This window comes from Ochlerotatus camptorhynchus, unplaced genomic scaffold (genome assembly GCF_037179485.1).
Source record: "Ochlerotatus camptorhynchus isolate MF236.1 unplaced genomic scaffold, CSIRO-AGI_Acam_v1.1 ptg000085l, whole genome shotgun sequence".
NCBI lineage: Eukaryota > Metazoa > Arthropoda > Insecta > Diptera > Culicidae > Ochlerotatus > Ochlerotatus camptorhynchus.
In genome coordinates this window covers 2221602-2237520 of record NW_027040575.1, presented here as the reverse complement: position 1 = coordinate 2237520, position 15919 = coordinate 2221602, and the positions used below count along the sequence as shown (strand labels likewise).

General features: G+C 41.1%; 1 protein-coding gene across 4 annotated transcripts in view; it reads left to right on the top strand.

Moving 5' to 3' along the window:
• Positions 1-15919, top strand: part of LOC135698390 (uncharacterized) — a 329025-nt gene that overhangs the window by 265993 nt on the left and 47113 nt on the right. For all 4 annotated transcript variants that reach the window (XM_065218357.1, XM_065218356.1, XM_065218355.1 and 1 more), the window contains exon 5: positions 5444-5625. In XM_065218357.1, coding sequence (XP_065074429.1) covers positions 5444-5625 — 182 coding nt within the window. The remainder of the gene's footprint in view (positions 1-5443; positions 5626-15919) is intronic.

Below are 15919 nucleotides of genomic sequence, written 5' to 3'. Positions count from 1 at the left end.
TATTCTTCAAATTGTACTATGTTTTCAGTCTTCTTGACTGCCTCTCAGTTCACAATAATTATAATACTTCTGACAAAATTCACATCAGTATCAAATCACATGATAATTTATTTAAAAAAAACATTTATCATATTAAGTGGTCAGAGACAACATTGGTTAACCCCGGCGTGATAAGTCTATGATCGTTGGAGCATCGCCCATTGTTTTTAAAATAGAATACTAACGTTCAGTCCAATTGACATTTTATTTAATCCTTAATTATGGATTAACTAAAATGTCAATCTGACTAGATAGATTTAAGCTAGCATTCTCCTAATCAAACTTAACCATTTTTGCATCGTAGAGCCCGTACTGAAAGCATGAAAAGTGGTTCTACGGTGAGAAAATTTATTGGGCGAATACAATTGGACCTCTCCTGACATAATGTTAGGTTTCTATATTAAAAATAATGAAAAATGTCCCAAAGAGCGATTACACCAGAAGAAGTGGTTGAAATTTGACTGTAGTCAAAATAAATCATACGAGCATGCTTGGCGTACACAGTTTTGGTCACGAAAAGCTCATTTGCTAATAACTTTGCACACAGTTGACGAAAGATAGTTCTTTTTGAAGCAGCATATATAACTGAGTTTAAGCTTGCTATAGATACGTAAAAAAAAACAGTAGATTTTAATTCTAGTTGTTTGAGCAGGTCGAGGCTCACCTAGGTCTTGGTCATGCGGGAACCACAGCACTATCGGGAAACGCAGGTTCAGGGGCAGTCAGCACAGAAATGCGCTACACAATGCTGTTGTCATTAACAGACGCAATATATTTATTGTCGTATGCATCGGTGGCTAGCGATAAACTGATTGTGAGTGGTCACCGCCTGATGGTCAACACCCGATCTACTGCAGCAATGAGAATGTGAGAAAGTCTCCACTCGTTATCAAAAGAAGCATCAGTCCTTAATCTATAATAAAACTAACACCGCACTACAACATCGCCGCCACCTTTGAAATTTACGAATTTCAAATCAAAACAAAAGATCAGTAACTCTAATCCAATTCATATCATTTCTTCAATCCAATTCATTCTTCGACTCTACATCCCTAAACATGTTACACACAGTTGCTGTCTGCTAGTCTAATCCTATTTTATTTAGTGACGATCGTGGTCGTCGGTGGTCCGTTGACCGCAACCGTCATTCAAGGGCTCGTTTTGCTGTTCCAAGCTTTCAGCGTTCGTTGGTTCCGATGGCAGCAGACAAATCTTCGTGGTTGGACGTTTGAAACTGCCCTTGGATGTGCGTACGGTGACTACTCGCACTAGACCGTCTGCTCCAGGATGAACAGCTTCGATTCGGGTGAGAGGCCAGCGGGTTGGATGTTGAAACTCTTCTACGATAATAACGAGTCGGCCGGACTGGATTTCGCTATTCAGCTGACATTTGGTTGTGTCACGTTGGAGTTCCTGGAGATATTCCGTTCTCCAGTGGTGCCAAAACTGTTGGAACAACTGCTGCAGTCGTTGGTAGTGATCCAAATGAGTAATGTGGACGTTGCTAACATCAGGATCGGGTACAGCGAGCGTGCTCGTGCCGATCAGGAAATGAGCCGGTGTAATGACGGTGTAGTCCTCAGGATCCTCTGTCATCGGAACGAGGGGACGGGAGTTCATAGCTGCTTCTATTTCTGCCAATACCGTTGACTTATCCTCGTATGAAAGACGTGAATTGCCTAGTTGGCGGTAAAGCTGCGACTTTGCTACCTTCACGGCAGCTTCCCAGAGCCCGCCGAAGTGTAGTGCTTTCAGCGGGTTCAGATGCCAGGTGATTTGTTCTTCCGCGCAAATTCTCTGTATTTTCTCGACTTCCTTGTGATCAGTCATCCTGCGATACAAGAGGTGTAGTTCGTTACTGGCCCCAATAAAGTTTTTGCCGTTGTCCGAGTGTAAGTGAGTAGGACGGCCGCGCCGGGCAACAAATCGGCGGAGAGCGGTGAGGAAAGCCAGTGTCGAAAGGTCACTCACCAGTTTCAAGTGAACTGCTTTCGTAGTAAAGCAAACGAACAGGGAGATGTACGCTTTCGTCGGTGAGGCTCGTTTGTGTATCGCTTTAAGATAAACGGGCCCAGCGTAGTCCACTCCTGTCACGGCGAAAGGTCTGCCTGGGGTGATCCTGGTAGATGGAAGTTGGACGATCTGCTGACGAGCCGTACGGGATTTGCTCGGGTACATTTTACGCAGTTGCGTACCAGTCGCCTTCCATTGACGGGCCAAAACTCCTCTCGCATTACAGCCAGTGTCAAGCGGCCGCCACCATGAATGAGTTTGTTATGAAAGGATATTGCTATAAGCTTAGCGAGGCGATGTAAGCTGCGAAGTAAGGCTAGGTGTTTGGATTCGTAAGACCGTTCTGCCAATCTAAGTCGCCCTCCCACCCTCAACATACTTTGATTGCTTAGAAATGGGTTCAAAAGCCGAACGGAAGACTGCCTTTTCAGTTGACGTTTCTTCTGGAGATCTCTATATTCCTCTTGGAAACAGTCTGCCTGGGCGTCAAACTAGTTTGGTTTTGGTATGCGAAAGCTGCTCGACGGTTAGTGACATGCTAGGGTTGAGACCAATGAAAACGACAGGACGTGTTCTAGCTTTTGAAAGTGAGTTGTAAGCAAATCTCATGCAATATGCTACTATGCTGGTCAAGCGAGAAAGTTGAGAGTAGAGAGAAAAAATCGGGTTGTACTTGTGGTCAGTTCTGGCTACAGCAGTAATTACAATATTGCGCTCATTATTTGCTTCCGATGTGTCACTCTGCTTGGAAATCGGCCAATTATCTTCAGGACAGGACAGCCAGACCTGTCCTCTCTTCCAGTGCACACTCTGTAGAAAATCTTCAAACTGCATTCCACGGGACAGCAAATCCGCGGGGTTTTGAGAACCTGCTACATGGTTCCATCGTGCGCCGTGCGTGGTTGTTTGAATTTCTGACAAATAGAGTGTCTTCCATGTACTTGGAGGGGATTGTAGCCATTGCAGCGTCACCATAGAATCGGACCAGAAGAAGGAGCCAGTGATGTTTATGTCCAAAGCTTCAATGATTCGGCCATGTAGTTGAGCTGCGATCACTGCTGCACACAATTCGAGTTTAGGAATTGACAACCTTTTAAGGCGTGCCACACGGGTTTATGCAGTCAGCAACTCGATTCTTACATTGCTTTCTGAGTCCAGAGATCGTGCGTAAGTGCAGGCCCCTTAGGCCCCTTCTGATGCATCTGCAAATGTGTGGAGTCTAACTTCAGAGCTCGGCTGGAGTGCGTATCGATCAATCCGAAAGCCGGATAGCTTTGGAAGTTCATGGTAGAATGCATCCCACTTATGTTTCAGAGTTTCCGGTATTTCATCATCCCAGGAACAAGCTGTCAACGAGAGTTCCTGAACAAGAATTTTTCCCCGTACGATTATATGTGCCACTAAACCCAACGGGTTTCCTTGGACAAGACGCATGTGTCCCAGAGATAAATACTCCCCCATGAAGCTATCGTAATTCGTCTTCAACTCAGGTTTGCTGGCGAAACGTCCTTCCAGCATGGTGAACCGCCGAAGAGCTGTTGGTTTGGATTCACCTATCATGTCGCTAAATTGTTCACGCTTGGGGTAACACACCACATAACGTCTTTCCTTGGTTCTGGAAACCGTGGATGCGTAGAAGTTTTCACAAAATTTCTCTTCCATGGAAACAGCAGATCTGGTAGGAAGTTCTTCAACCTTCCAAAACTTCTCCATGCTTTCCTCGAGCGAAGCGGTGGAAACGGTAACGGTCTGGCAGCACACGGAATCCTTGGATGTGGGGACTAGATGTTCACCACCTGCAACGATCCAACCTAACTCGCTATCAACAAGAATGGGAAGAGTCTTCGACAACTGAATTCTGGCAGAGGTTGGGAAGAACTCAAAGAAATGTCGCGATCCCAGTATCAGGTCAACGTCTCCGGAGCGATTGAAGCCTGGATCAGCGAGGAAAATGTCTTTAGGGAGTTTCCAGTGGTCTACTGACACAGTACTGGCGGGAAAACTGGACGTCATTTTGCGAAGGATCAAGAATGACACATTGCGGGCAAAGTTTTCCTTTCGTGAACGTATTTCGGTAACTACGGACTTGGTGTCGTACTCTGGTTGAATTCGAAGGACAGCAGTTAGCATGAAAACGGTAGGAACAGGATCTTGGGTAACATTGACGCACTGAACATCATCCGGTTTGGTAATTGTAGAAGCAGATTGAACTCGGCGCTGGTCGTTGGACTGGGAGCTACTGGACGGTGTTGCAGAGCTGGAATATGCGTTTAATGTGTTGGCTGCAGATTCTTGGCTGGATTGACTTGAATTCCTCGTGAATCCGGATTGCCAAGCATACATGCGAGCGCCCCATTCAGAAATTGAAAAGCTGTACGAATTTTATATTAATTTTCTGATGTCGGATTTTGGTCTTAGAAAGCATTGATGACACTTCTGATTTTTTTTTAAATAATTTTGACTTAAGATAGGCTCACAAGATACCTATGTGCAAGTAAATTGTTGAGAACTTCTAGCTATCAAAGCGATCAATGCTCGAAAACATCAATCATCAATTGGATTTTTGTTTTGTGGTGCAATGTTTTGTGTGAATATTTTTCATACTTAAATTTGCGATTCTGAAAATCATTTATAGCTATCATAAGTAACATAATAGAAACAAATTGCTTCGCCTTTCATGTCCAACTGTGGCGCTAAGAATGACATTTGAAAATAGAAAATTGAAAATGTTCCACTCTCCGTAAAAAGCAACCTCATGCCGTTTCCATACGTTCCCAGTGATAGGTCATAAAATTGATTGTGATAGAAACCAATAAATCCTAATATTTTCATCACATTTCCTTTCTGCCCGGACACGAAAGCTCAGCAACAGAAAGACGCCTTCTTGGTACTATTGTAGGCCTACGCGCGCTGCCATTGAAAGGACAGCCCCATAACGAGCCAAAACCCATATCACGAAAATGCTGTGTGATGATAATTTATTTCCATAACCCGTGAACTGCCCGGACAGGCCAAACCCATGAACCAGGCCCCAAATCAGACTTTCGGTGCGGAGAAAAGAGCGCTTCTCAGCTGTCAACTCCTCCAAATGGAAAAAGACAGAAAATCGATCTAGATAATTGGAACTTCTTCCGCTTGAGGTTAATGTGTTGCTTGCTTCCAAGACTTCTCTTTTTCTCCTCTGGTCCATTCCGTTTCCTTGGTAGCCATCGCCGGTTTTCTCGTGAAATAACAAATAGAAGACAGAAAAACAAACTGATCACAAACATTTCCGTTTCTGTTTTTTTTCTCTTTTCATTCTTCCTTTTCTCATTCCGGCCACGGCAAATGCGCGCATACACACACACGTTTCCGCCCCGGTTTTGGAATCCGCATCTGTTTCCCGCCGCAGAATCAACGATAAAATATTCGAAACGCCACAGCCGAGGTCCGTACAGGGTGAGAATAATTTGTACAACGTGTCCATCAGCTGCAGCATACCGAAGGAGGAGCTCGAAAGTCCCACCACGATCGAGTGCTACCTAACGGTGCCGGAGACCAACTACACCAAGAAGCGTTCGACGATTTATTACGGTAAGTGCCAGACATCACGGAAAGCTTGTTATTGTAAACGACTTTTTTTCCTTCGTTGCCTTCTAGCTTTCCTTTTTACTGTTGAGGTTATTTTTGTGTCTGTATGTTACTATTGCTTTTTTGTTGTCTTGTACTATGGAATTTTTGTTTGGCTTTGTTTATTTGTTTCATTTTGCACGCTTTTCCATTTGTGCAGACGCACAGTGTATAAATTACACTCCAGAGTGAAGATCAGAACCCATCTGACAATTTTAGTCATAGATATCATAATCTTGTATAGCATAATTTAGACTTTTGAAGAAGCTCTGTTTTGATGCTTGCACAGTTTGAGTGTCTTCTTAATTTATGTATATTAAAATACTTCAATACACGATTTTTGGTCAATTTATGTTAAGCAAATACATAGGTAAGGAGTGCGGATGGTAATAAACAAAATAAATTCCTAAGCTAGTTTAATTAGGCTTTCATCTCCAAAGCACTTTATCAACATATATGCGCCAAATTCATTGCTCATGAGTTAAATGAGACTCATGTAAAATAACTTCAACGAGGGTCTCGAACTACTGATTTAAGAGGGGCATGCATTTTTTTCTTACATCACTCAACCGAGATTCTATTACAGATTTGCATGAAATGTATGCGGAAATTGTCAGAATTTGTAACATTTCATCGCATGAACAGATGCTTTAATGTGGTCGTCGGAAGGATTTCAAATAATTTCGAAATTTTAATGTTTGCTGAATTTTTGAACAAATTTTATTCTCCAAATGCAGTGCGGCTTGAAACTACGCGCAGTTAACGCAAACGAACCCAAATGAAACATTTTTTTATTTACTCACGCTTAATCGAATAATCTTTACAGAGCCATGTTATCATTTGCGTAATACATTATTAATGCCTTAAATCTAACATTAATGGATTTTAACCGATAACTCGCGGAAAATGATACAACTATTCCACAAATGGTTTGAATCATACCCAAAACACAGTTAAGCAAAATTATCATACACACTTTAATATGGTTGTAATAAAAAAAAATCATAAACAAATGATAACCCAAATCACCAAACCATTTTTCACAAAAGGTTTGGATAATGTCCGGAAATCGTCGTTAAGCAAAATAGCCATAGCACTTTAAATAGGGGTGCCTTTCCGTTTTTGGCAACTCGTTCTCATCAGCTATTTCTTTCCTCAAATATGTTCTAGTCGCAGACAAACAGAATGCACGTACATTAAAAGTAGTTTCTGTGATATGCAAACAAATAAATTGTATAGAATGCAAAAAATGGCTTATATATCCATAGTAGAGACCATTTACGTGCAAATTTTAATTTATTTTTAAACGAGTTTGTACGAAAGTGATGCTGTGTAATCATAATAATATAAATAATAATAAAACATAAAATAACAACTAAAAGTAAACTTACTGTTTAATCACATCTGTTTGTGTCCTCCGAAAATTGGATGATAACGATCGGTTGACGGCTTAATCAGTAGCAGAGCAAATACTATAAGAGGAAGCATTATCATTTTTCCCGGCATTCGATTGGCGGAAGGCGAGGAGAGCACATCTCCATAAAAGCAGCAGCAGTGCCACACCCGGGCTCATTCAATCGGTAGGCAGCAACCGCTTTGGCCAGCTGAGGGTTTTTCTAGGTTTACCTCACTGTGGCTTTAAGCGATCTGCAATCCCCATCCAGCGGACTCCCAGTATACCCGGACGGTGCCACATATCGTGGGGGATCTGCTCGACAGACGGTGAGCAGTACACTTCGGCCAGCTGAGGGTTTCCTTGAGTTTACCTCACGGCCCCAAAGCGATCTGCAATCACAACCCAGTGGTCATCCGGACAGTACTAGACAGCGGGACACCCAGTAAGGCTCCCTTGGATTCGAAACATCCCACACCTGACACCATGGAACACCATCATTTTGTGAATCACGACAGAGTTGATTTGATATCATAGCATAGCTTAGCTTAGACTGACTGCACATATCAATGGTTGATACTCCGTGATTGATCAGAATCAGTGAAATTGTAAAATGAATCAACTGAATGGGGCTGGGAGTGACCGACCGTTCTCATTGTACAAGTTTCAGTGACTCCATTTTTGTAGATCAATTAAGGCGCCGGCCACATCCTTGCAATCAGGTCGGAGTAGGGAAGGAATATTAGAGTGACCTTTGTTGTGTGTGGGCCGTGTTTACCTCTGCACCCCAACCTAAGACACAGGAAAGGAGATTTTGTTAGTGAGCTGGGTTCGTTGAATCAGGATTCACGTTGATAAATGATGCGACTATGGTTTTAAATGAATCCGTGTTATCATGCATTATACTTGGATTTGTCTGAAGCCTAAACAAAATGGTGGATCGTTATAATATAAATCTGTAGACGTTCCATCATCGAAAAGCTGAAAATAAACTTAGAGCATGAGCATGAGCAAAATTGACCGCCCGTGACTGCCAACACCAAAGAGCTGAAAATCAATTCAAACAAATCAAATCAACAGACAAAACCAGGGTGAAAGCTGTAAGAGTGAATCATTACAGTATAAATCTAATAATTTTCCGTTATGGAAGAGCTGGAAGAAAACTTAAATAATTTAAATCAATAGATCCAGTCTGAAGGAAGGCTGAAAAAAGAGAATAATTATACAGAAATAACCTCATTTTGTAAGCTAGCAAAGTATGTGTATCTTAAGCATCCATCTTGGAGGAGGAAGATATGAAATTACAACTATGTGGAGTTATTGAAAAATAACAGTCTGATGCGCGGAGAGGCTGACAGGATCGGGTCATAACTTTAATTGGAATTTTAGAAAGATTTATCATCATAAAACTATTTTTGAATTAACCTGGAAGAATTCTTGTGAATAATTGTTATACAGATAAATTAAATTCAGCCTGTAGAAAAGCTGAAAATAGGGAATCTTTACAATGTGGATCTAGATGTGCGCATAGGTAGTTGAGGAATTTGTTTACCTTGGATCCTTACTGACAGCTGACAACAATGTGAGTCGTGAAATACGAAGGCGCATCATCAGTGGAAGTCGTGCCTACTACGGGCTCAAGAAGAAACTACGTACAAAAAAGATTCACCCCCGCACCAAATTTACCATGTACAGAACGCTAATAAGACCGGTGGTTCTCTATGGACACGAGACATGGACTATACTCGAGGAGGAACTGCAAGCACTCGGAATTTTCGAGCGACGTGTGCTAAGGACGATCTTTGGCGGTGTGCAGGAGAACGGTGAGTGGCGGCAAAGAATGAACCACGAGCTCGCTGCACTCTACGGCGAACCCAGCATCCAGAAGGTGGCCAAATCCGGAAGGATGTTGTGGGCAGGGCATGTTGCAAAAAAGCCGGACAGCAACCCTGCAAAGTTGGTGTTCGCTACTGATCCGGTTGGCACAAGAATGCGTGGAGCACAGAGACCACGATGGGCGAACCAGGTAGAGCGTGATCTAGCGAGCATTGGGCATGACCGAGGATGGAGAGCGGTAGCCGCAAACCGAGTATTGTGGCGTACTATTGTAGGTCTTATCTTAAATGTGATGTTGTACAAATAAATGTTTATATGTACAATGTGGATCCTACGCTATTCCACTATCTAGAACAATAGATTTAGCTATTTGAACCAAAGCTGGAAAAGAAAGAAAAAATACACAGCAAAAAAATAATTTTGATATCACGTCAAAGTGGATGCACTACAATCATGTCGAAAATATGGTGTAATATTACTTGCTAAAAAGGACAAAATTATCATTAATACAATGCATGAACTGACATTACGCTGCTTTTACTGCATTTGTTTATTTATGTGGTCATAAAAATTACATGAAATTTTCGACATGATTGTTGTGCATCCACTTTGATGTGATATCAAAATTATTGTTTTGCTGTGTATATGAAGCACTTCCATCGTAGTAAAGATATACTACGTACGAAGCCATATAAAACATATGTTAATTAATTCGCACTCGTGACGATTTATATCCTTCTGCAGTTAAACAAAAACTATTGTTTCTGGAAGCAGCCAACAATATCTTCCAAACTACACAGCAAAAAAATAATTTTAATATCACATCAAAGTGGATACACTACAATCATGTCGAAAATTTCATGTAATTTTTATGACCACATAATTAAACAAATGCAGTAAAAGCAGCGTAATGTCAGTTCATGCATTGTATTAATGATAATTTTGTCCTTTTTAGCAAGTAATATTACACCATATTTTCGACATGATTGTAGTGCATCCACTTTGACGTGATATCAAAATTATTTTTTTGCTGTGTAGCTCACGCATACACCCTTTCCAGAACTCATGGAAAAATTCAACTATTGGTTATTATCTGCGCTTTATGCTCTCGCAACCCGACGATGGCGGTTTATTATGTTGTGGGAGAGCTTTGGATTAAACCCATGATATTCTGCTCATTAAGCAAACCCGATCCCTCTACCCGAGCAAAATCCAGCATCAAAATGAGAGCAAATTGAAATCAAGTTTTGATATCAACATCAAACTAAAATCATAATTTGATTTCAGTTTCGCAATTCACAAATTTGATACCAAATTTTGTTTTCATTTTGCTGTACATTTGCTCTTCAAAAATATGTTGTTGCGGGTTTGTTTTCATTGCCTCAGCATAAAATCAAATTGAATACTTGTTTTGTTATCAACAGGAAAAAAATATATCAAATTAAGTTTTCAGTTTGCTCTCACTGATAGCAGAAATAGTTTTCAATGTGATGTCACAGGAAGATTTTTTTGCTCTCAATTTTGAAATTTTAACCGTTAAAACGACCAAAACGACAGCAACCTGAGTAATCATTATCAGCGGAATCACAACATCAAATTTAGATTTCCATTTGATCTCAGACTTTGCTCGAGTAGGGTTATCGAGTATCTCAAAAACCACAACACTCCACGGCAAAATATGTTTAAATGTTTACTTGGTATGTAATGAACAACAGAAACACGTAACAATTCATATAGCTTCAGCGGCCGATGGCTTATCTTAAATATACTAACGGTACTGCCCACACCGTTCGAAAAACTCATGTTAATTTCTGCGAGATATAGCGCACGTAAAATTAACGCTAGATTATGCATAAAGTTCCGCGATATTCGTGTAAATTTAAGCTCAATATCGCATAAATTAGCAATATTGTATGCAAGCTCGTAAACGATTTCGCTGTTTATGCCAAGTATGACTAGCTCAAAATTAAACGAAGGGAGATTTTACGCGATAGATGAAATTCAGATTTTTTTGCTGTGCACGGCGACCACGACAGTGACTACGACGGTGCCAACGACGACGGCAACAGCGAATTTGTAACTTACCATTTGTCTATGATATGCCCGGCACTTCCACTTGAGCTTCATGTCTGCTATCTGTCACTGTTCGCAAAAACATCTAATAGCAATTACCAACCTTTGTTGTAATACTTCCTTCAACGAAAACAATTTTTCAGTGCCCTCCTCAGGAAACGCCCACGGCCACCAGCCTCCGCCCATCCAGTCGTGGGCGCATCCAGTGAGGCATCTCTCAGCCCGCTCACAGACTTAGCAGACGAATAGTTTGTAAGCCGCAAACTCGCTGATTCAGGACAACTTCGACCACCGAATCACCACCAAAACTCGCGACGGACACATTCTCAGCACTTTCCCCTTTCGATCGAAAACACTTATTTTTGACGTAGGACTACGTCTTTGATTTCTATATGGGGGTACACTTTGTGAAAACCGAAAATGGAACATGTAACAAATGAAGAAAGATTTTGAACGTTAATAACTCAGCTGCCCCTGGTCCAATTTCAATAATTTTATCACCAATCGATCAGAAATATGGCTACGCATCGATAACAATGCTTTTGAATGATGATTTTCAACAAGAAACTATTGAAAATCTAGTAAATGTCCAGCATTGTCCAAAAGCGTCGAATTAACTAACAAATCCACCAATTACCTACATTCATATGCTGAGTCGTCAGAGAGTAGTAAGTAAACGAAACAAGTCGAAGTGACATTCGCCCCCGATCTTCGGGCGCGTGCGAATAGGGAGGATGGTGGTGTTTGGTCGTCGAAATTAGTAGCAGCAGTAGCAGTGCTTTCGGCGTGTGGCGTTGAAAATTGTTCTCCAGTAACAACGAAAGGCTGCCTGCAAGCAGCGAGCTGCAGAGCCCACATAAGCAACCATCAAAGGAGAAAGAAGCTGCACCGCTATGCTATGGATCGGAATCAGTAGCTCTTCGTGAGTCGCTGCGGGTCGGTCATCTATGCCAACCGTGTCACCCTCGCTCCAAACGACATACAGCTCAACAGCCTCATCCGTGTTGAACACCCAGCTCAGAATTACTCAACTATCACTACAAAATGGTCCTTTTCAGGGCCACTAAAAATGTGTTAAAGAGTATTATTCGGACATTGGTCAATGTCATCAGTTCCCGCAAGCAGCTAGCTATCAAGGCGCAACCTGTCTATAGAAGGTGTGGAATTGTAGGCCTGAATATATTGGTACAATTAGTTTTTCCTCGGCTTTCATTCCGCACGATTCGTTTCTTTCGTTTTATCAATCTCCCTTGTAGTGACGTCGATAAGATTGTTTCAATCGGCGCTTACATATGAAATTTAATGTGGATTATAGAGTTTTTTGTATGTTACCAAAATTTATGAATGGTTTGCCACTAAATGTTGAGATAATTTATTGATTATCGACTAAGCTCACTGTGCGAACCATGAAAAAGCAGCCTGTTTGTGAGTTTTTGCCTGTTTTCAAGTAAGGAGTTATCATAAAAAACAAATCGCCAGCGGGTATTTCCCGGCGACTTTACAAATAAATAAAATCAAACAAAATCGTCATGCAGAACTAGCTAGGATTTGTTTTATTTCATATTTCACAAAATTGCTTTCGAGTGTTGAGACATCGTCTCCCGCAAAGTTTACATTTTTCCCTCTACCAACAAATACATCAGGGCTAGATAGATCTCCACAGGATCTATAGAATCCACGCAATTTCAAAAAACCAAAATGCACAGCATTTCAGGTTTCGACCAATAGCAGATAGATTTTAATTCTAAACAAGCCAAATGATTGGAAATTTATCTACCAATCTGCTAAAATGAACACTTAGTTAATTTTCAATAGGTCACTATTGAAAAATACCAAATGTCCAACTGTTGCAATGGTGATCAAAATTATCACCGAATGTCTGAAAACACCGCATTCCCTAACACAGACATAAAAATCGAATTGAATGCGGTCCTACTGAACGGTGCTCATTCAATGACCGTAAGTGGTGGTGTCCTGTCCAGCAGCAGCAGAAGTAGCATCAGCAACAGCAGCAGGAGTGCTTTCAACAACAACAACAAGGAAAGGCTACCTGCAAGCGAGCTGCAGAGCTCATATGAGCAACCATAGAGAAGGAGGAAGAAGTCCAACCGCTAGGCTAGGATCGGAATCAGTAGCTCGTCGTGCTCAGCTCAGCATTACTCAACCATCACTACAAAATGGTCCTTTTCAGGACCACCATAAATATGTTAAGAGTATTATTTGGACATCTGTCAAGATCATCAGTTCCCGCAAGCAGCTAGCTATCAAGACTCAACCTGGCCTCTATAGAAGGTGTGGAATTTTAGGCCCGAATGTATTGGTGAGATTAATCATCGTTCGACCATTTTCCAGAACACGCTGGTAGGAAGTGTTAAAAATCCATATGGAATTTGAGATAAGTGGGAATAATTCGCTTTGGGTGTATATTCAGTCCTCAGAAAGCCAATAAAATCAATTTTGTGAGAAAATTAGCTCTCACGAGTTCAATCTCTCGAAGTCCCTCCTTTTTTTACATATTCTGCACAAACGATGCTTTCCGGCCCGCTCAATTCATATAATTCGGAAGGAAATTCTGTGAGGGGTGAATTGCATACACTTTAATACCAAAATGTACAAAACTTAAAAATTCATGAATAACAAAAAATTCAAAATACACTTTTTAAAGATGAATCGAAAATACTCATTTTGACAATCCCTTGGATTCTCTTCATCAATTCTCTCTTTGAAATAAATACCACAAAAGTGATACGCTTACAAATAAAAAACGGAAAGAGTTAAGATAATTGATGATTGATCAATTAAAAGAACTAAATGTTCACATTTGTTCCGTCCACTAGCGGTCCTACGTCAAGCTTCCGTTCGTGCCCCTAGGCACAGACCCTTCTACTTTTTTCAACAATAGTTGTAAGCGAACCAACCTCAACACCGCGTAAATAAGGTGAAATTAAAATTATCACTCGCGATGCCACAAATGTCTGGTCCGGGGGAAAAAACATGATGAATCATGTTTTCTTTCTCGATTCTAAAACTTTTCGGAAAGCGAGGAAACCACCAATCACACACGTATAACCGTCCGGGAGGCAGAGTGCCAGCGCTAATCCGGTAAATGCAGCCAAAAACTATGAATGCGATTGCACGAACAAAATAGAGAGCCAAATTTAAACACAACCGTATCCGAAGGGGTTCGAAACTGCACTCTAAACGAGTTGATTTGATATTATATACGATTTAATATGTTATAACAAATTCAATTTGGAAGTTTTTACGTTTTAACCCTAATTAATTTGTTATACAGTTCAATGGAAAAATGATTCATCGCATGTAAATCAGAAATTCGCATTCTGTGCGATTTGACTTAATCTTCCATTGGGAAAAAGTTACGCATTAGCGGGTCAAAAAAGACCCAAACTGCAACCCGATAAAAAAAAATCAATTTTTAAGCGATTCTCGATCTATTGGCCTCAAATGAAAGATGAAGGTACCTTAAATGGTACCCTGCCCAGGATTTCTCCAATTTAGTTATTTAGGCTGGCACCGGTTCCGATAGCGCTCAAAAAGACACTCTCAAAACCTCATGTACTGGTACCGTCCGACGGCTCAAAATTTATGATTTTTCATCCAGAAGTAATTAGACATCATGCCATGGACCAACAGAAGGATCTGGTTACATCCAAATACCCAGAACCGGTTCCGGTAGGGCTCAAAAAGGATACTTCCTAAACCTCATGTACTGGGATCGTCCGATGGCTCAAAATTTATGTTTTTTCATCCAGAAGTAAATAAATATCAGGCCAAGGACCGTAAGATGAATCTCCCCACATCTGGATACCCGGAGCCAGTTCCAATAGGGCTCAAAAAGGGCAATTCCTAATCCTAAAATCAGTGTTGGCAAAATCAAATAAAAAAAATATTGGAACTAAATATCATGCTTGATATTGATTTTACAAGCTCCTTTGATATTGCGAGACTATTCACAACGTTCAAAAATCAAGCTGAGGGGAAGTACCTATAGTTTGCTATCTCTTTTTGCTTTTCACCGATGGCATACACGAAGGGACTGCTGCCAGCCGTTACGGAAGCTTCGGTTGCATTAGGATATGAAGCAAAATCGTTAAACTCAATCTTACCACAGTTTGGTGAGATTTGCAAGTTTTTGAGTTCTGTTAGCTTGATATTCTGAGCTGCGATATCACAGCTTGCAAAATCAACCGCAGATGTCTGCTTGTTGATTTTTGTCTACGAAAATCAATCGTGATCTTGGGCATTGGTGAGATTTGATTTTTTGCTATTTTTTCCAACACTGCCTAAATATTGGTATCGTCCGATGGCTCAAAATTTATTATTTGTCATCCAAAAGTAAATAGACATCATGCCATGGACCAATAGAATGAGGGGGAGAGGTAGCTCATCGATTCTTCCGGTTCGCCTCCTAGCATCGTGCTATAAGGTACCAGGCGATAACCAGGGTAGTTGATCGATAGCTCGATGACGTCATTTCGTTGGCGTCTGCAATGGGAAATTCTCATAGCAGGCGTTGACGATGGAACGTTGTCGAGTTGTTGAATAGCAACTATCGTGGTAACTCACCGATTACCTGTCGATCTGCCAAATTTGGAAAGACGTCTGCATTGAATTGTCTCATATAATAATATTCCGCCCACTATATCACAAGAAATTGCGAGTAGCTGAGTGGAATGGAGATAAGTTAAGCATTGGGTACAGGACCAAGTCTCCCCTGGGTGGTGCCAAAAGATGAGCGCAATAGAATCATCAAGTTGCCATAAGGCACGGAATGAGACTATTGCATGGCTGGGTAGTCAAAGTCTTCCATTCGTTAGTCATTTCAGGTGGATTAGAACAGGTTTAGGTGGGCGTTGGCCAGATTTGGATTTTTCAGATGTAATCCTGGATAGGACCCTGTCATTGAACGTCGCGTGAAAGTGGAGCTTAATGAAA